Source organism: Beta vulgaris, chromosome 9 (assembly GCF_026745355.1).
Source record: "Beta vulgaris subsp. vulgaris cultivar EL10 chromosome 9, EL10.2, whole genome shotgun sequence".
Lineage (NCBI taxonomy): Eukaryota > Viridiplantae > Streptophyta > Magnoliopsida > Caryophyllales > Amaranthaceae > Beta > Beta vulgaris.
In genome coordinates this window covers 31,688,166-31,710,828 of record NC_079210.1, presented here as the reverse complement: position 1 = coordinate 31,710,828, position 22,663 = coordinate 31,688,166, and the positions used below count along the sequence as shown (strand labels likewise).

General features: G+C 36.4%; 1 protein-coding gene across 1 annotated transcript; it reads left to right on the top strand.

The window, feature by feature from the left end:
• The first annotated feature begins 17,147 nt into the window (after positions 1 to 17,147).
• LOC130590203 (uncharacterized) lies at positions 17,148 to 18,267 on the top strand. The gene is made up of 2 exons (XM_057392238.1): positions 17,148 to 17,230; positions 17,877 to 18,267. Exons 1-2 carry the CDS (start codon positions 17,148 to 17,150, stop codon positions 18,265 to 18,267), a joined length of 474 nt encoding a protein of 157 aa, XP_057248221.1.
• Positions 18,268 to 22,663: the final 4,396 nt, after the last annotated feature.

The following is a 22,663-nucleotide window of genomic DNA, read 5'->3' as shown; positions in this document are numbered from 1 at the left end:
AAAGCGAATGATCATTTACCTTAGACCAGTGAACAAGTTAAGTTAAATAATGAACATAAATTTGTCAACACTCACATTATAATGTACATTAAATCCTGACATTTACTGAGATAAAAATCACATACTAATAATGTACATTTAATCAACAAGATTTTATTGATCAACACACCTTAAATTGAACAAATCTCCATTATGTAGTGATCATAGTACTGAAAACAATGAACAATATAACAAAAATTGAACAAATTTCTCAATAACACCACCCCGGAGAGATATGGAACTATTAAGAGCAACAAAGCTCAACCTCTCAATGTATATCCATCAAGTGCATCTCAGTAGCACCACCAATAGGATATGGACAAAAGGCACTACCATGCGTCATAGGGATGAGAAATGTAGTGCAAGTTAAGATTTTATGGCTTCGTTTGACCTCAAACGGGTATCCACCTTAAAATCTCAACTAATGGGCTTTTGCCCCATCCCCCTCGACGACTCTAGGACAACTCTCCTAGATAACCCCTTAGTAAATGGGTCTGTAAGATTTCTTTCGGACCTCACATAGTCCAAAGAAATTACTCCATTTTTCAGGAGTTGTTTGACGACTCCATGTCTGATCCGTATGTGTCTTTTCTTACCATTGTAGACACTGTTCTTAGCAACACCAATGGCTGCTTGAGAATCACAATGAAGAGAGACAGGTGCACCCTGTCCTCCCCATAAAGGAACATCAGACAACAGATTTCTCAACCATTCAACTTCTTGCCCTGCCAACTCGAGGGCAATGAACTCAGACTCCATGGTGGAACGTGCTATAGAAGTCTGCTTCGAAGACTTCCACGATATAGCACCACCACCAAGAGTAAACACATAGCCACTAGTTGAACTGTAATAGCCCTGTTTTTAAAAGCATTTATTTAAAAGCTAATTATAATTATTAAGTTAATTATATTATGAAAATCTTATTTTATTTGAGTTAGAGTATGGATATTTATTTTGTCGTATTTGTTATATATTTATTTGTTTACTTTTGTGAAGTTATTTATTTATGTGTTTTGGATTTTAGTTGTTTAAAATTATTTGAGTGGTATTTGTCGAAAGTTCCCTGCTAAAGTCGATTTTCCCTTCAACTCTTATACCTTTTGCCGGTTTAAACTTTAATGAAATAAAACCCCAACCCGTGAAAAGAACCCAAACCCATTCCATTATTTTATCTCTCATAAACCTCCTTCCTCGTAAAATTCAGAAACCCCAAAACGAAACCCCTTCCCTGTTCCTTTGGCTCGATGAATCGAAACCCTAAACCCTCAATTCACTCTCTCGTTCCCTGCTCTCGGTCTCGTCGGAAACCGGTTGCCTCGCCGGTGTTCTTGCCGTGCGTGTGGTGCTGCTTGCAAGCCACCACACCACTGCTCTCTCTCTCCTCCCAGTGAACCTTCGGATTCTCTCGTTCAGCTGCACCGCGCCTCGTCGGCGTTTTCTGAGGCTGCCGGAGATCCCGCGACACTTCTCCCTTCTCTATTTCCTCTGCTTGCAGTTTTCTCCCTCCTCTTGGTTGTCGGTGTGTCGGTTTGCTAGTGCTTTGCTTGCTCGCGGTTGGTCGGTGATGTCGCGACTGTTGCTATTGATTGCCGGAGGTTGGTCGCACAACCCTCGTTGGTGGTGCGACTGTGAAAGGGCCCTTGCTCGTGTTTCCCTCTCCTTTCATTGTTGTTGCTGCTACAGTTGTGTTATCTCCATGCCCCGTCGATTTGTTGGTGCTGCCACCTACAGTGGTAGCGGCGTGTCGGTGGTCGGCGAAGTACCAAAGGTACTACACCGTGTTCTCCTTTCTTTGATATTAATTCTGTTTTTTTTTTCTTTAATTCTAATTGAAGATTAGTGAATTGATTATGAGTTGTTGATGGTTGATGTAGTTGATAATATTGAATTATTGTTGATATGATGATGAATTATTGTGAATTGGTTATGAATCAATATATCAAAATTGATTTGTGTTTGTGCTAGTAGATTTTATAAATGGGGTTCTAATGTCTTTTCGTGAATTGTTGGTGGTAAATTGAGATTGAGGAAGCTCTTTTACTTAAGTAATAAATTAAATTTGTGTAATGTTGATTTCTGAGAGGATTTGTAATTATAAGTTCCTAAATCAGTTTACTTAGAAGGGTTGGTTTAGTTTGACTGTTTGAGTGACTGAAGTTTTACTCTCGCCACGTTGGATAGTAAGTAATCTATTGAATTGTTTATGTTACTAGAGTTTGTAATTTCAATTCGTAGGATCGTTTACAGTAAGAGTGACAAGATATGATTTCTGATATTACTTGGATTGGTTTATTTGATTCGTTAATTAGTGAGAAAGGATAATTGATATTACTTAATAGTATTAAAGTGAAATCATGAATTGAGTTATGAAGCGAAGAGTTATTTGAAGAGCCATGATTGTTCTTAGAAGGTTATTAGCATAAGGGTGAACATGTCAGTTTAGTTGTCTGCTAATCAATGAGTTGTAATTAGATTATTCATGAGGGATGATTTCTTTATTTAAGAAAAGTGATTTGAGTTAGTTTATATAATGAACTAGATGAGAAATACTTGTTAATGGTTAAAGAATTGGAATGTTGTGAGCTATCAAGAGTTAATCTATATTGCTTGGTTCTAATGATAATAGAAAGTTGTTAATCCTTAAATAATATTCATGATATCAATTAGAATAGTACGTTGTTCGAATTCATTGTTAATTATGATATAGAAGTCCTGGTTTTGGCTTAAATGGTCTTTATTAGCGTTTAAAGGCGACTTGAGTACCAGATTGATATAGTAATGAAATTATGTTATTGATTTTGTTTATACGATACATGAAAGTTGCTTCTACGTTGTTGATGGAAGTTCACTGAATTGTGGAAGGTGGCATACCTAATGTATAATTAGAATTCTAATTGTATGTTATCATTTTGTTAAGGTATATACTATATTAATAAGTTGATTGATGTGGTAAGTGTGTGATAGTGTTCTACTTATAGCTAAATGTTCTAGAATTGGTTGGGTGTAATTCTATAAATAAAAGATTAGTTATATGAAAATCTGACTAGAGTTGTCAATGATACTATGGGGAAGAATAGTTTGAGTAGACTGTTTAAATGGGTCAACCTCATTAATAACCTCACATGAAGTCAAAGAAAGGATTAACTAATTACTATAATAATATGAAGAGTATGAAAGTTAGATTACTTAACTATGGAGTAGATCGGTGAAAATGTGTATGATAAAGTGTTTTAATTGGATAGCTATAAATAGAATAATATAATAAAATGACGTTGATTGATTAGAATTCGGAGGACTAAGTTGGTTTATGAGATTACTTAAGTAAGTGCAAGTTTGTGCATTACTTTAAAGTAGTTTGAGTTACATAATTAAATGGCTTCTAATTAGAAGGGAGCTTGACTCGCTATGCTAAGTAAGAATATGATCCATTAATTGTTGACATTTATAATGGTATTGGAATCGAACTTACGAGATAACATGGCCCATGATTGATTAGGTCTAATCGACCTTTGTTTCATGAATCTCGATTGTGGAATCTACGCTAACTCTCCTTAGTTAATTCTAAGAGAGAGACTTATTGTAATTATCGATGGTGTTTGATAACAATTATTATCATTATTGAGATGAATCTACATAGATATCAGTGAAGTGAAAAGAGAAGTAGTATGAACTATCTATATGCGAAAGTATGTGATGTGTGAATCGGGTTAGTAACTCTCGCTAGTTAATTCTAGCTGAGAGACCATTTGCTATTGTTGTTGGTATTGACCATATATGATTGCTTATGAGTTGTGGTAATTTATAAGTTCTATGATTGAAATTGAGTTGAATCTAGTCACATAACTACACTGACCTTGAAATTCATAAGAAAGCACGATAGCATGTGATTATAGTTTTCTAGAGTGAAGTCTTCTAGTGTGGTTGGTTATGCAACAATCGTTTATAATTAATAAAGCTAGCGGATGAGTTCCGAGAATGATTAGTTGTGTTATGAATGATCATCGAAAGGAATCTGAAAGGGGAAAGTAGCCTCGTCTGAGTCGACGGATGAGGTGACATGAACAGTGCCCCATGGACTGTGAACCTTGGGGGCCTCACAGGGAAACTTGCCCATTGCTCTGTGGGGCGATAATCGGGCGATATATCAGGTAATGTGAAACCTGTGGATGGTTGATGAAATCAGCGGAAAATGTACTCCGGACTAGTCGCGGTTATTGGCCAAAAGTAAAACGAATGGTTGGGTGACGACCCCCACTGTCGGAGTGTAAGCTTTGTCTCCTCCGCCGCGTTCTCTTTCCCCCTGGTTAAAAGGAATGTTATCTCAGAGTATGAAAGTTATATCGATAATGGATTCCCGATAAGGAATCGTATCGTGGTAAGTTGTTTCGATATTGGATTCCAGATAAGGAATCATATCAGGTAAGTAGTGAATGTTTATTCAGTATATGAATATGAATATCGATATTGGTTTCCTGATAAGGAGGCATATCATGGTAAGTGATACTAACGTTAGATTCCTGATAAGGAATCGTATCTTGTTATGTGGATTCCCGATAAGGAATCGTATCTCGTTATTGAATTCCCGATAAGGAATCGTTATGATAGGGAAAGTTATTATGTTATTTGTTGCCTCATAAAGGTTTGTGTAGGACAGCTTAAAGGATTGATTAATTTCCCATAATGAAAATAGAGACACTTTTGTCTCGAGCGATCCACAAACTTCATCCCAAGGGCCCCAAACAAGGGCAAATCCTTTGAACCCTGGAGGGAACAGTCATGGGAATTTTAGGAGAAATGACGAAATGGCAGCGGGCGTGGAGCCAGGCTGGCACCAGGCGTCAGGACGTCATCAACCTTCTTTTCCTATGGGTGATGGACAGTTTGGAGGTAACACACACCAACTTGGACCATCACATGGAGGACAAAGGCATGGTACTTTTGTTGCTAATAACAACAGTTCACCTAATGCATTTGTACCCACACATCAGCCAAAATGGCTGGGAATCATCCTCCTTCTAACTTAACGGCCTTTTAAACGCCTAACCTTGGAGCATATCATTATGGGACTATTCCAAATTATGGTCATAATCAGGTGCCATTTACTCACACAAATGGAAGTTATCCTCAAGGTATGCCTAATAATGGATATACCTTTCAGCCACAAATGGCATAAGCAGAAAATAATCATAGCTATGCACATCGCCAGAATTTCCCAATGGGTGGTTATCAAAATCAACAGTTCAATCCTAATCCATCCCCTATGTATGATCAGATGGGGAGTATGGGAAATGCGAATATGGGACACTCAGGATGAAACCGAGATCCTATAGCAACACAAGTGGAAGCCATAGTCCAAAGACTAGTAGGGGAAACTTCTAGGAAAGGTCATAAGCAAATAGGTTAAAAGCCTTATACTGAATGGATTAATAGAACAAATCCATTTCGTAGGACATTTAAAATACCTGACTTCACCTTGCTTTCAGGCAATGATAGAGTATCAGCCGAAAAACATCTCGTTAGGTTTAATTGTTAATGTACAGAAGCTGCTGATAATGAGTTTTTAGAACTTAGAATGTTCTCTATGTCCCTTACTGAAAATGCTTTTTGGTGGTACACGAATTTACCTCCTAATTTGATTCACTCATGGCAGGATATGCAAGTGCAATTCACTAATCACTTTGCACGAACAAAACCTGGAGTGACTCTAAGCGACTTAGCCAGGATCCAACAGAAACTAGGAGAGTATATAGAAGACTATTTAGCTAGGTTCAAAATGGCTAAGATTAGGTGCCATGTTAGTATTCCTGAAAGGGAGTTCATACAAATGGCTCAAGAAGGAATGTTGATTCAGTTTCGAAAAAGGTTTGACGATCATACCTTCGGTGATTTTGTTGAATTAGCAGAATTAGCAATAAGGTATGAAAGGAACCTACAAGCTGAAAGCGCATCAAGGCACCAAAATTTCTATGCTCAAAATGAACAACCTTTTCTTTTTGAAGCATCGCCAGAAGTTGATGTAGCTGAAGTTGTTCAAGGAGCACCTTATAAGTGTTCGCCTCTTGAGAAAAAAGAATTCTCAGCGCCAAAAGATCTTAAATCTGGGCAAAAAAGAACGTATACGTTCGATGCTAAGAAGTCTAGCGCCATTTTTGACTGGTTGTAATCTAATTAGAAAATTAAACTAGAAGGAGGCATAAGTTAAAAAACAGCCGATGAAGTTAAAGGGAAGAAATACTGTAAATGGCATGATGCATTTACCCATGATACTTCTAAGTGTATTGTTTTTGGAAATAAAATTCAGAATGAAATAGATAAAAAGAATATTATGTTTCCTGATGACTAAAATGTTGATGTGGCTGAAATAGAGGAACCATTCCACTTATCTTGTAATATGGTGACAATTAACAATGACTTCACCGTTATGTTGCAGGCATCCCAAGCTATAGAAATTGGTAATCAACACTTTAATAGATTGTTAGATGAAGGAGTCTTGATTACACCAAAAATAGCAAACGAAGAGCGACTTGAAGACAAGTGTAGATGGCACATGAATGGATCCTATACTACTGATCAATGCCAAGTATTCAGAGGTATTCTTACTAGGCAATTGACTCTCGAAAGAGTAATTGTCTTAGAAAAAGAGCGTCAAACCATGAATATATATGCGTATGAATCTAGCCAAAGCTAACACTAATAATAGCCCCAAGTCAAATCCAAGTTTGGTAATACCTGAAGAAACGACTAAGACTTATAAAGAAGCTGCTCAAAAGTTTCCTTTGCAAACTAGAGCAATTGAAGGATTAAAGGCTCTAAGGGCGTGCATGTGTTCATCATGTTCAGATAAGCTAACATTTGAAATGATTAGGACACAGGTCATACCTAAAGATCCTACCTATGTTCCTGCGCATCAAAGGCCATTCCAGAAAAGATCTAGGAGTCAAAGGCTAAGAAAGATTAATGGAAACGGATCATTTCTTGCTCCAAAAGATTCTTTAGCAGATGTGAGTCAGGTCCCCATTCCTAAGATCTTGAAAAGGAAAAATAAGTCTAAAGGAAAAATAGAGGGTACAAGACTCAAATCAATGGTAATGAGGGCATCTCCAGAAGGTGATAATAACTTACAATAAAGTAAGTCAGCCAAAATGAAGGAGTTCAGTCGAAGAGTTGCTACAGCAAGGGCTCAAATTAGCACTCAAAACGTGCAAGAATCTCTTATTGTCAATGTAAGAATTGATGAGGAAGCTCTTCAAGCAGGAATCACTAAGTTGTTACCCTTGAGTGATGATCATTACGATCCTTCATCTCCGAAGATTGACACTCAACAACAACAAGAAAAAGACGCCTACATGAAGGAAGTTGAAGGAAATGATGTTAATGAAGAGTATGGTTCGGAATTTGGATCTGAATACCTGGATTTGTTGATATCAGACAGCGATTTGTTATTGGATGGAGAGCCATCGTCAACTGAATCCCAAGAACGAGGTGAAGTTGGACAAGACATGCAATGCAACGTGGTGATGCTACCAATAGAGTTCAAGATAACAGAAAAATCCACGTTGCCAACTACTACATCATGGGCAGATGAAGTTGATAAGGAAGAGAAGACAGGTAAATTAATTACTTCATCTCGAAGATTATCTTCTTATTTAAATCCCCCTCAAAAGAAAGCGCCTAGTAAAATAACTTTAAGAACTGATTTGGAGAATTTAATCATGGATAAAATATTTAAATTAGAGGGTGTTGATAATAGGCACACTAAGGCTTTATTCTTGAATGTGGATTTCGAAGGAAAAAGGTAAGGAAAGGTATTGATAGATACTGGAGCTACTGTTAATATAATGCCTTTATTTGTCTTTAGAAAATTGGGAAAGACTAGAAAAGATTTACATAACATTCAAATTAATATAACAGGTTTTTCTAGATTAACTGAAAAAGTAGAAGGAATGGCTATTTTAAAGAATAAAGTAGGTTCTAAAACCACTTTTACCGGTTTCTTCATAGTGAAGAATGGCACTGACTATAATGCCATACTAGGAAGGGACTGGTTACATTATAATTATGCTATTCCATCGTCACTCCATCAAGTTTTGATAATGTGGAATGGTGACACTTTTGAATTAGTAAAGGCAGATGAAGAAGTTTGTCTAATCTCATCTCTTGATTCTGTTTTCATCAGGGACGCTCTAAATGCAGTTCCTAACATCAGAATTGAGGTTGCTCTACAACTTGAGTCACAAACTCACCAAGAGATAGAAGACTCAAGTGCAATTCTCATAGACGAAATTGAAGATGTCCCAGAAGTTGAATATATTCAATCTAAATATGAATTTGCTCAACAGACATCAAATTATGATCAATCATTAGCTTTAGTTAGCCTATAGGGTTAGACTACATTTTTCTAAAAATAGTTTATCATGTCTGGATGCCATGAAGAATATTGTAATGGGTTTACCCTTATCGTTGACAAAGTTATGAAAGATCTCGTTCTTAAAAGATATTAAGAAGATTTTCTAGAACATTCTAGTACATGTACGTTGTTTTACCATATATGATTCTGAACCTTTAGAAGAGGACGATGATAAAGTATGGGCTAAAAGTGAGGATATTAAATAAGAGGTTCATGCTCCACTATATGAAATAAATCTAGGAGATAATGAAAATCCACGTTATACTTATATAAGTAAGCTTCTCACTGATCAACGGAAACATGATTTAGTTTTAATTCTAAACGAATTTAAAGATTGTTTTGCATGGGAACATCATGAAATGCCTAGTATTGATAGTACTCTAATACAACATAAATTACCTATCAAGGAAGGGTTTAAGCCTGTGGCACAAATTCCTAGAAGGCTAGCGCCAGAACTAACAAAACCTATACAAGAAGAAATAAATAAACTTCTCAAGGCAAAGTTTAAGGCCATGCCAGTACGCTAATTGGATATCTAATATTGTTCCAGTAATCAAGAAAAATGGCGAAATAATAATCTGCATTGATTTTAGGGATTTAAACAAAGCGACACCTAAAGATCAATATCCCATGCCTGTAGCTGATCTAGTAATAGAGCATCATCAAGATATGAATACATATCTTGCATGGACGGATATGCAGGTTATCATCAATTAAGAATTGCACAGGAATATTGTAATAAAACAGCTTTCAGATGTCCGAAATCATTAGGCTTATTTGAATATGTAGCCATGCCATTTGGTTTAAAGGATGCTGGTGCTACATACCAAAGAGCCATGGATGTAATTTTTAAAGATATGATTGATAAAATAATGGAGGTTTATGTACATGATATACTCCTTAAATCCAATGACTTTTCTAAGCATAAAGAACACCTAATTAAATCATTTAAGAGAATGCAAGAATATCATTTGAAAATGAATCCCTTAAAATGAGCATTTGGAGTCAAAGCCAGTAATTTCCTTGGATTTCTCATCCATAAAAATGGTATGGAAATTGATCAAAACAAGGTCAGGGAAGTATTGGCAGATAAGCCTCCTTCCATCAAAAAGGAATTACAAAGATTCCTTGGATAAGTTAATTATGTTAGAAGATTCATGGCCAACTTGGCTGGCAAATCTAAAAAGTTTTCGCCTTTGTTAAGATTAAAACATGAATCAAAATCTAAATGGAATAAAGATCATCAAGAGGCGTTTGATCAGATTAAACAAGATCTAGTCAATCCTCCAGTCTTGATTCCTCCAAGAAAAAATGGAAAACCACTAAGGTTATACTTGTCTGCATGTGAAGATTCTATTGATAGCCTTCTTACTCAAGAAAATGAGAAGGGGCATGAACAGGCTATTTTCTACCTAAGTAGGATTTTGCATGATGCCGAAAGAAGATATACTATGGCTAAAAAATGGTGTTTATGCTTATATGATGCTTTAGTTAAGCTTATACATTATTTCATGGCCTTTACAATAGAAGTAGTATCTCCAACAGATGTGATAAAATACATGATATCTCAACCATTCATAAAAGGGAGATTAAGTAAGTGGAGAATTGATTTATATTCCTCAAAAAGCAGTGAAAGGTAAGGCTTTAGTTGACTTTTTAGCCACTCATCCTTGTTGTGAGTCTGGTATTATCGATGAAGATGTTGTCCCATGGATTCTATACTTTGATGGTTCTAATACCAAGGAAACAGCAGGAGCTGGAATATATATCCTTTCTCCTGAAAAGGTACCAACTAAGGTAGCAGTAACCTTGAAGGGCCCATGTACTAATAATAAAGCTGGGTATGAAGCTCTATTGATTGGACTGAAGTTACTATTAGGACTGGGGGCTAAGAAAGTTAAAGTATATGGAGATTCTCAATTAGTCATTTATCAAATGATTGGAGAATTTAAATGTATTTCATTAGTATCTCAGGAATACAATAAGAAAACACGGGGATTGTCTAAGCAATTTAAATCAATCTCTTTTACTGATGTTCCTAGAGAAGAGAATGAAATAGCAGATCAGTTATCCCAAATATCCTCTACTAGAGAGGAATTTCGTTCACCAAATGAAGACATCATCCTCTTGGAAAAAACTCTAGATCCTGTCTATGGAACCAATCAAGAAATATTAGAAAATATATTGGAAAATCTATAGAATCTCTATACTAAGAGAGGATGATGATTGGAGAAATGAAATTATCTAATATCTCTAAGACCCCTCTAGATCAAAAGTACCAAATAGAGTTAAGATGGCTGCAACGAAATTTCGTATGCAATTTGGAGAGTTGCACAGAAAAGATCCAGAAGGATTACTTTTAAAATGTGTAGATGCCACAGAAGCTCTAACCCTCATGGTTGAAATTCACTAAGGATTATGTGGTGCTCATCAAAATGGGTTAAAGATGAGATGGCTATTGCATGAGCATGGTTATTATTGGCCTACTATGAGGAAGGATTATATAGATTATGCTAAAGGCTGTAAAAGATGTCAAAGGATTGGACCTATCAGTAGGACACCAGCCTTAGAATTAAAATCTATCATCAAGCCTTCACCATTTAGAGGATGGGCAGTAGATGCCATAGGGGAAATTAATCCTACATCTTTTAAAAAGCATTCATACATTATAGTAATTACTGATTATTTCACTAAATGGGTTGAGGCACAAGCTTTTGTTAAGATCAATACACAGGTTGTGATAAATTTTCTGGAAGAGAAGATCTTTACAAGATTTGGGATTCCAGAAACCATAACTTTTTATCAGGCCACAGTCTTTAGAAATCCTAATTTATTGGAATATCTTAATCAATTTGGGATCACTAAGGTACATTCAACACCATATTACGCCCAAGCTAATGGTCAAGCTGAAGCTACTAATAAGATCATAGTAAAAGGGATATCAAAAATGGTTGATAATTATCCTAGTAAATGGGATGAATTGTTGTTATATGCTCTATGGGCCTATAGAACCTCTAAAAGAGAAGCAACATGAGTTACTCCATTTAATTTAGTATATGGACACACTCCAGTGATTCCTGCTGAGATAAATATGAGATCATCTATAATAGCTCAATAAATGGGTCTATTTGGAGAAGAATATTCTCAGGCAATGAATATTGAAATAATGGATGCACTTGAAACTAAGGATGAGGCCTTAGCTAAAATGAAGATCCAGAAGGAGAAAGTTGCCAGAGCCTACAATAAAAAAGTAGCGCTCAAGGAATTTCAAGAAAATGATAAGGTTTGGAAGATATTTCTACCAGAAGCAGCTTACAAGGATCCTCAGTTAAGTAATGGGCACCTAAGTGGCAAGGTCCTTTCATCATTCATAAGAAACTATCTGGCATTGCATATTTATTGAAAGATATAGATGGCAATGTAAAAGATAGAGCTTTAAATGGAAAATTCCTTAAGAAATATCATCCGTCTATCTGGGAACAGGATGATCCTGTGTTTCAACAAAAACATGCAGAATTGTTTCAAACATCTAGAGATTATTAATACAAATTAATATTTTGATACATTACAGCATTGCCTGACAGCCAAGCTAAGATTTTTTATGGCTGACGAAGCATTACAAAGTTTTTCTCTCTGAAGAATTAAGCTTTGTTGAACGATCATTTCTTTAACCATCTCCTGCCTCAAGGTGGCAAGCTTGATGCGTCCTTGATCTAGCTTCTCCCTCTCAGTATCAATAGAATTCTGAATGGAAGATTTCTCACTAATAATAGTGATCTCTTCTTCATTAATCTCAGCTAAGCGTTTCTGTAAGGATTATTTTTCATCAGAAAGAGACTTCAGTTGCTTATCATTAGAATTTAGAGAGTGTTGAGTTTGTGTAGAGAACTCTCCGAAAGATTGAGCTTGAGCCTCAAAAGTAGTCTACTCTTCTTGAAGCTTGCGAACTGAAATCTTGAGGGATTGTACTCTCATTTTAATATCACACTGCTAGAGGAGCAAAGTTTCCTTTACATAATCAAGGCAAGGAAGCCAATACTCAAAGCCTTGAGTTATCAATGACTCTAGAATCTGTCTGAGCGTTTTTCCAGATGCTTGATCATAAGGATTCTCAGAGTGGATGATATAAAGGCCATATCTGATCTTCTTATTTGATGTGTTCAGATTGCTCATCAGGGCTCTCTGTGGTAGAAGAATGTAATTCCTTTACAACAAGAGATAGCTTTGTCTCCATCCCTTTCCCTCCATCAGACTCTTTCATCACATTTGCTTCTTGATTGTTTCCCTCTATATCATGAAGAAGAGAAGCCAAGTTAGCAAGATGGTGAAGTCTGGTTTCTTGAGGATATGGATTCAAATATAGAAAATCTAAAATGAATCTATCTGGAAAATAATGCAAACCAGGTCCAGGAAAAGATTGTGATGAAGAAGGATCTTTCGATGGAATGATCAAGGGTCCATAATCACTTCTTAGAGGCTCAATATTTAGAGGAACGACTAATAGAATAATTGTTTATTGCTACGGTGATATTGATGCAGTTTTACCCATACGCAGCAATATATCACCTAAAAAGAAAACGAAATAACCCTATTGCTGCGGTTTCCGTCGAAAACCGCAGCAATATGATTTCAGAGGAAATTTTTTGACAAGTTTTGACCATTTGACCAAACATATTGCTGCGATTTGTAGCAAAAACCGCAGTATTATATAAATAATATAAAAAAATATTATTTGAACATATTGTTATGGTTTCTAACATAAACCGCAACAATAGCCTTTAAAATTAATATAAAAGGGTGTGTTTAGGGTTTTTTCATTTAACTCCTCTCCTTCTCCAGTTCCACGCCTCTCCAGTTCACCCCTCTCCACTCCACCACGCCTCTCCTGCCCAGTTCACGCCTCTCCTGCCTAGTTCACGCCTCTCCTGCCCAGTTCACGCCTCTTCCTCTCCTCCCCTCATCTTCTCTCTTTCGTCTCATCCTCGCCCTCAGCTGGTGGTGCACCGTTCTGACCGGCCCGTCTTCGTTCGACAAAATCACTTCAGATTTGTTCGACTAGTCCGTCGTCTTCGGTCTTCGACAAATAACTTCAGATTTGTTCGACCAGTCCGTCGTCTTAGGTGTTCAACAATTCACTTCAGATCTGTTCGACCGGTCCGTCGTCTTCGATGTTCGACGATTTTGTTCGTCTGCGCTGTTCGACCGGTTCGTCGTCGCCGGCAACAATGACGACGCGCGGATGGTCGCCATCCAGATTTATTTTTTTTATTTTTAATTTTTTGTTTTTGTTTTTTGGTCGGCTGTATTGTGTTTTTGTTTAAGTGTTGTTTTTGTTTTTGTTTAAGTGTTTTAAGTGTTTAAGTGTTGATCTGAATTTTTTTTTTTTTTTTTTGTTTTCGTTTAAGTGTTTTTAGTTGGTTGTACTCAGGTGTCTGCCACTATGTCAATATCCCATGGTGGAGGATTAAGAAACACTTAAGATGGACTGTTTTAGCTATATTAAATTATAGCAACATATCATATGACCAATAATATTTCATGCATCAAAACAGCTAGTTAGTAGCAATCGTGTTTCGGAGGGTTGAAGAGAGTTACTATATTTATATTATAATTGGGTTATAACTATTAAAAATTTACGTAAAGAGAAATAAAAAAAAAATTTACCTGCCATGCGTCTATGGCTGCGGTTTTGGGAAGAAACCGCAGCAATAGATCAGTCTTTTTAATTTTTAAAAAATACATATTGCTGCGGTTTTACCCAGAAACTGCAGCAATATATTAATTACCTATTGCTGCCCCCTTAATTGTTGCGCGGCCAAAACAGTCGCAATATGTCACTTAATGACCGCAGCAATAAGCATTTATTCTACTAGTGACGGCGCCTTCTGGAATCTCTCTTTGAAAAATAGGGAAATCTTCTTTGATGATAGTTGGAGAAGGAGATGTTGGACACTCAACATTCAAGGGAATTGAATCCATAGAATCATCGTTGTCTTGAAAGAAAATGTTCTTTTCAGTGGTTGCCATGTTAAGATGTTGGTCGCCTTTGTGAGTTTTATCTTTTTCTTCTTGGGGGCATCATTTCCTTCTTGGGGGGCATTGGCATTATTTTCTTTTATCTGACCATATCCTTCCAAAGTAGGGATGATCAGTGATTATAACTGGGGGGCAACCTCAATAGGTACAGAACTAACTTGCTCATTAATATGTCCAATGTGAGGTTCATTAACTGGCGCATTTTTCATGTTGCGGCTTGGACCAATTGTGGAAGGAATGATTGCCGTAATTGGACCAGTAAAGTTAGAACCAAGAGTTTGCTTAGAAATGATGGTTACTAACTTCTCTAAAGAAGGATCAGTAGTAAGAGCTTTCAACTTCTTGTGGTTAGACGAACCTAAAGTGTAAAAAAAGTGCATAATTGTTTAGATTCAAGAATAAAAAGTGGAAGTTCATGATAAAGGAATATATACCTGCTTTAGATCCTTGGAATTTCCTAGTTGAAATGATTTGAGAAATGATCGTAACTTCTTCCTCATCAGAAGAAATATTAAAACGCTGAACCTCATATGTCGTTTCTAATTTGGGACGTTTCTTATAAGAGTGTCTCAAGATTTTTGGAGTTAAGGCAAGATTATCATCTTTCTTCTTGGAAGTTTTCTTAATTAATTCAGAATAATCCTTCAAATCAGGAGATTGGGTGTCTTTTGAAACAGAAATACATCTCTTTTTCTAGCAGCTCTCTTGAGAGGATCAATCTACTCCATTGGCTCCATAGTATGAATGTCCTCTACAGTTTGGACATCTCCATAATGGATGTTTGGTTCTTCAATAATGTCGAGCTCGTCTTCTGAAGGAATAGGTTCACGCGTTTGCTGGTATAAAACGTTCCACTATAACTTGCCATACCTGGAGTCTACTTCCATTCCTGGAGGGACTTTCAACTTCTTCTTGCCAGCTTTGGCTGGGAATAATGAAAGATAGGAAACAAGTTAAAAGAAGGTTGATGTGTCTTAAAATCATATAACAAATGATTAGATCATATACCTCCCAAAAAGAGTTGATCTTCAAAATCTGCTATAGCATTAGCACATTGTTGATCATTTGGGAAAATATGATCCCACCATGTTTAAAAACACTTGACAGCTCCATGAGTCCATAGCCAAGGAGTAATGGATGTAAGGTTGATGTTGAGAATTTTGCTTCGAAGAGCTTCACTTTCTTCAAAACAACCTCTTGAGGTCCATGGATCATTGCCTGTTAAAAAATAGGGTATGGCCAGCATTTGACATAATCCAAAATGTCTAGCTATCAATTGTGGCTTATAGGCTTCAAAACCAAAATATTCAGGTTCAGCTGCTATTAAATCCCTAGATTTAAATACACTACTCCAAAAATGCCCATCTTTTGTGAAGCCAAAATGAATGTCTAGATATCGCATTCATGCAGGCACTGCGTACAGGCGCCAAGGGTCTTCCTTAACATAGCGAGGCTCCTTGTCTGGAAAATATGCCAGGTGCCAAGGTGTCGATAGAATACTAAGAAATGTGAAAATAATAGGCTAGGATGCCAAACCTCATCTGAGGAAATAAGGTTAAAGTTGACTTCACCATAACAGCTACAATCCTTAAGCTTGGGGAGGAAGGCAGATGGATCAAGGTTTGCCCCATCTTTTCCTTTAACATCTTCAAAAGTAGGATGAGGTTTAAGTATTAATAAACTTGAGAAGTATACATGACCCCAGCAAGTCAAGAGCCATAAGGGTCTAAATCCCTTATCAGTAGAAAAAATGGGCGAGTCAGAGGTTGGAATGCCAAAACCTTTGAAAGATTCTCTACTTCTAAAGAGGCATCTGTAGAGTTGTCCTAATAAAATAGGAGCTAAAGCAACTTCTTCAGAGGTATTGGAAATGTTGATAGCTAGAGATTACCATAGTGTTACAACACCTCCAGCTCTTGACATCATCAGTCTCGAAAATGCAAAGGTAAGGAATAAAACTTCCTCCTGAGGAGTTACAGCTTAACTAGAATCCTTATTGATGAAAAAATCAGTAAACCTTTGAAAGCCACATTTGCTATCATTAGCGTAAGGACTAGCAATTTGGCGAAAAATGGATAAACATGGACTATAAAGTTCATTGTATTCCTTCACATGATGGAAAATTGAAAGATTAATCCCATATTTACCCGTGGGAGAAGTACCAGTATTAAAGGCAATATCAGCCAATGCTATGGTCATTGGTCCCCATTCAAACAAGAAGCAGTTAATGGTTGGATCCCAACAAGCCAGTAAAGCAGTAGAAAGAGATCCATCAAAAGGGATAATTTCATAAGAAGCTAACCTCAAGAATGGGAGTATCTTGTTCTTGGTCCATTTTTCATGAAAAGGTTGCATGCGCATGAACCAGGCCCTCACATCTACCCCTAAAATCCATCCTTTAAAAGGCTTATTGGATAAAGGCCAATGAAAACGAATACTTAACCTTGTGGTGAAAGCGAGAGTCCTAGGTTTTCCATCTAATATAATGTGATCCAAGAATTGGTAGCACTGCTCCAGGATATGTTAATGGCGTTGTTTCCTTAGATTAAATGGAAATCCAGGGCCAATAGCAAATATCCTTTCTTCAAAAGGTTTCTCTAGTAGTTTCTCAATGTTTCTTCAAATACCGGAACATTGGGGCCTGTAGTGGATGAGATTCACCTTGATGGTGGTGCATAATTGGCGAGCAACTGTAGAGTGCATGGAAAGAGCCTTGGCAGCCAATGCCTTTCTAATTTCAGCTTCGTGGTTAGTTTTCTTTCCCTTAGACATGGTGAATTTTAAAATTTCAATGGTTGTATGTGAGTTTGTGACAATTAAACTGGTCTGAAAAGATTTTGAGTTCTCCTAAAATTCTGAAAAAGGAGTATTAATGAAGGAAAATAACTAAAAGTATAACACGTGCGAAAAGAATGCTCTTTTGTTCATGGACTATGCTAATGCCCATCCTTTAGAATAGGAATAGAGGTTTAAATGAAAATCCATTTTTAAGCGAACAATTCACTAAGTGGCCCAAAATCTTTAAACAGGTAGTTAGGCCCATGTTTCACTTGAAGGGGCGTAATTTTTTAAATTATCAGGTTTTCAGGAGATGACACTTTCCTTATAAAAAGGGAATGATGTAATAATACAAATCATAACTCATCTCCTGATTCCCCTCATCTCCTAAATTTTCTGTCTTCCTTTCTCTCCCAAAGAATTTCCAATAATGGCTTCATCATCTTCATCTTCCCCACTCTAAGACTTTTCCTTCTCGAGGAAAACTCCTTGACTTCCCACTCATCATCCTCATCTTCTACGCATTCATCATCCTCACCATCAACAGTTTCTGAAATCTCCTCTTCAGAGGAGGAAATCTCTTCGAAAATTGATCAACCCTGACCACAAGAGCCAGCCCAACACCTCTCCCTCCTCAAATAATCCAAATTGAGGAGTCAGAGGATGAGGAAGAAGAAGAGTACTCTTCCTCTGACGATGACAGGGGTAACCCTTTTTCATCAGAGGAGGAGGCCTCTAGAGATGCCTCCGAAGACTCCTCACCTTCTTCACCAGAAAATTCTGGTGGTGATGAAGGTGATGATGAGGAAGAAGAAGAAAAAGAAGAAGAGGAAGCTTCCCCTCCTGCCCGCCAAAGGGAGGCGGATGACAACAATGATGAACCTCCTGCTAAAAGGAGAAGGGTTCGGGTCAGTGGCAGCACCAAACAGGACCACGGTGACAGCGACTCCGGCGCTGACTCCGACGCCTTGAAGCTACCATCCCCAAAATATTATATGCCAATCTAGAATGAGGATTCTAGTTCTAAGTTAGGAATTGGAGATTCTTAAAATCTTCAATTTTAGGTTGTAATTTTTAATTTTTGTTAATTTTATAAAAATATAAATATTTTGTCTATCTCCTTGCATGTTGGTTAATTTCAGTAATTTTATTTCTCTTTTTACATTATTCGCATTTGTTCAATTTTTTTGAGATTTATTATTTGATTAAAACAAATGATTAAATTCCAAAAAATGAATAAGATGAACGGTTTTTTTAAAAAAAAACAGTCACATCAAATAATGAAAGGTAGAAATTTAAATCCCTATTTAAAAAGAGTTATACCATGAGTCGTGGAAAACTAAAACAGAATATTGATTTGAAGTTGGAACATGATTACTCCTAAATACTAATGATGAGAGTTCCACTTGTGCATGCAAATTAATTCTACTTGCACACGTAATTAATATCATCAAATTAATTCTTAAACGTACAAATGCAAAAATGTTGAGAATTATGTGATATGTAGTGGGATGACCATGTGTATCCACTTTATCCACTAAGGGCAAAGATAAAGGATAAAATTAAATGGAATTAAGATACTTTAATCACTTGATCAATTTATATGTAAAACGTGACATTTAGTTATCCCTTATAAATAGGAGTAACTGCTTTATTCACGTACTATAAATTAATCTCTAGTGGTGAAGATTGATTCATCACTTAAATCCTTCCTCTCCCTACCAATACCTTCACTCTAAAAAAACAATGGACAATCCTCAAGATAATGCTATCCCTAGTTTTCCCGGGGAATGTTGGAGGTATAGGTTTAACATGGACATTGTTAGAGAAGATTGGGAAGAATTCAAGGATGGGGAAACTAAGAAGTGGCAAGCAAAAATTCTTAAGTATTTTGGGGAGGATCCAAAGATCCAACAAAGAGATATAGAGGAAAAAGAATCTAGCGCTACAAAAATAGGAAGTGGCCTAGATTTCATAGCGACCAATCTTTGGCCTTTATTGGAAAAGAAGGACTTACACAATTACATGATGGTATGTAAGGTCTGGGGATTGAACATTGTCAAATAATTTTTCCCTTTGGATTTAACTCACAAATACCATAGGTCAATTATTTGTGAAAGTGTCCTAGGTGTTTTTATAAGGAAATACCAGATGGTCTAGCAGGAAAACAATACCAGTTTTAAGAAATTGATCCAGTACCAATGTACTTGTCGTTATGGCATGCTCCTATAAGGGAAACTAGCTTTCCCATGCCATTGAATGATGATTACTCGGATGATGATGATCCAGATGTGGGAGAAGATGAAGAACCACAAATTGTCATCAGTTTTGCTCATCTTAGGGTAAACTAGAGTTTGATGGATTATTGAATATCCTTTCATTTATATTATTAGGTTTTATTATCAACAAGTCATATGTTCGTAGTTTCTCTTAGATACTATGTAATAGTTGATAATGATTAAATAAAATTTTTTTTGTTTCATGTTTAAACCTAAATCATTTTGAGATCAATTTTTTCTTTACACGTAACAAATTACGTACTTGTATTCATGACATTCATGCATTAAACTCAAACGTTTAAAAGAGTATAATGGATCGAAAAAATTGAAATTTAAGCCTTAAGGTTTATAAACAAAAAGTCAATATGAGGATTACTATCAAATTGGTCCAGTACTCTTTTAGTTTTCTTGAAAAGTGATCCCAACACTTAAAGTTTAAGCCTAGAAGTTACTGTTAAAGTAATCGTTATGTGAAAAACGACTATTTAAAGAAGTGTATGTTTAGATATGTCACTCATTATCTCATCTCTACTTCTCTACTTTACAAAATTAAGAAAACAAAACTTTCTTGATCATCTTCTGCTCATCTTACTGAAATTGCTTTAATCATCATCGACCATCATTAAGAAAACTTTCTTGATCAGACTTCGACCATCATTAAGAAAACTTTCTTGATTAGACTTCGACCATCATGAGGATGTTTTAGGCGACGTTGATGAGGATTGCTTTAATCATCATCAGGCCCTAGACATTGTCCAAGAGGACAAAGAAGTCTTTAAAGCATCAAAGATTCAACAGTGGAACACCCATATGGCCAGGATCTTTGGAGAAGATCCACTCATAGAGCCTGAGGATCCAACGCTGGTAGAATCTAGCGCTACTAAGGTGGGCGCCAATATCGACTTATTGGCTACCTTCATATGTCCAAGGCTATTAGAAAGTTCACAGGATGAACTTCTTCTAGTCTGTAAGAGATGGGGAAAAGAGGTATCTAATACCTTCAACTTTCCAAGATCCCAAACTCTTACCTGGACCTATGCCAAGAGCTTAATCCTAATATGCACCCAAACGTTTGTAAAGGTAATAAGGAGGGATCCAGGGCAGAGCAAAGATGAGGGCATTGTGGTGCACTTCAAGTGCCTTTGCCAACTTTGGGAGTTTTGGGTCTCATAGGCTTTTTTCCCTTGGATGTATCTAGCCCTTCTAAATAGAAGATATGCCTGGGATTACACCTATCAAAGGATGATCTTCAGGGTCAGTTTCAACTATGTACCTGAAGATGGCTATTATTTTACCATCAAAAGATATGTAGCCGGATACGAAATCGAGGATGAAGACTATCACGCCATGGCATACCTTGTCTGCAGGGGCAATCTCCAAAAGATTCCCCTTAGGCCATTTATTTTTAATTAATGTAATATTTATCTACGAAAAGATAAATGTTATCCTTAGAAAAATTGCTTCTAAAAACAATTTCTTAAGTGTAATTTAAAATATTAGTTATTAATAAAATAACTATGTTTTATGTTTTTTTTTTAATTGCCATGTGTCATTTAATGCTTACTTTTCTCCAATATAAATGTCTTCTAAATAAGCAGTTAGAAAGATGGGTGGTTAAGAATTCAGATATATATATATATATATATAAATATGTAGAAGGAAACAACATATGTGAAGGTCAGGAGACAATTTAAATTAGAAAGGTTAATAATGAATATTAACCAACCATTAATTTTCCATCCAATATCGGCAACATATAAGCCGTATCCCTATAAGTGTTTAAATCACCATAAAGAGATATTTTCTCTATCCGAAGATAAAGACAAATTCATGAGAGATGAGTTTATTAGATGGAGTACCACAATTAACAATATATTTTGGCAAAAAGCCTATAATTCAAAAGGATACAAAATACGCCAACAAATCTAAGGCCTTTCAAATAGGGTCAGATGTAGATCTGATGCAAGCATGGATATTTCCAAAACTTGACCTACAAGATCAGGTTACTTCCTTATTAGTATGTAAATCTTGAGGGAGAGTCATCATGGAAGAAGCATGGCTACCAGATATGTCTTGGAGATATATAAAAAAGCTTTTTGTGAAAGGCAATATGAAGAGCATAAAAATCTCACGAATAAGACATGGATCATCTTCAAGAGATGTAGTACAATATACATGTACGTCTCAAGTATGGCATAATCTTGTGATCCAAGGTTTGGATCCTTCTTGGATGTTGCGAGATCATCCTTTAGGACCACGTCTAAAACAAACTTTTCTAATGGATTTCACAATGGCTCGAAGAAAGAAAGAAGGAATGCATGATAGATTATTCTTCTCTGCTAAATTTAGTCATCCTAAGGAAAGATTCGTTGATCATCTCAGAATGGCGAAAGAAGCAACTTTTAAAACGCTTCTAAAATAAATTGGTTATGGCTATTAAGCATATCTCTCTGTTGATAATATGTGGGTTCTCAGTACATCACCTCACAAATCAGGGGGCAATTTCTTACTACCATTTTTCCATCTTAGTTAGCATTTTTTACGATTCATTGAATCAGGCCCGAAAGGGTGTAATAGTCATGCAAAATGACGGCCCAGTTATGTCAAGAAGCACATGCTAAATAGTCAACAAAAGTCAATAGTCAACAATTTATAAAGGAAGGCCCAACTCTTAGGAATAACCAAGAGATAGCAGTTGAAGATCAAATAATGCCAAAGACGAAGACGGGGATAGAAGTTAATCTGATCACAAGGGCATGGAAGAACGTGGGCAAAAGGACGTTATTATCATGGTGCCAGAAGACGACAGTTGTGATTTGAATCATAAATGATTCAAATCACTTCGCTCCAAAGAGCAAGGAAGTTATACGTGACTTAGCAATATATATACAAGAAGGAACATCTGGAGAAGAACAAACAAACACATACACAACAAACGTGCAATTTGCCTTCTGGGGTTATAGTTAGCCAATTGTCTAGAACTAGAGCATGTATTGAGTTCCAAAGTTTATTCAATCTCCAATTCGAGTCGAAATCCATGGAGGTACTCACCTTCATGTTTGTCCTTTGATTGTCCAGCCTGGTTTATCCCTATGTGTGTTATAGAATCTTTCTAGAAGTTTGT

Coding starts and splice junctions, on each gene's coding strand:
- LOC130590203 (XM_057392238.1), top strand. CDS start 17,148: ATGGTGGTGCATAATTGGCGAGCAACTGTAGAGTGCATGGAAAGAGCC. Junction 17,231..17,876: donor TTTCTAATTTCAGCTTCGTG/GTTAGTTTTCTT, acceptor CACAAGAGCCAG/CCCAACACCTCTCCCTCCTC.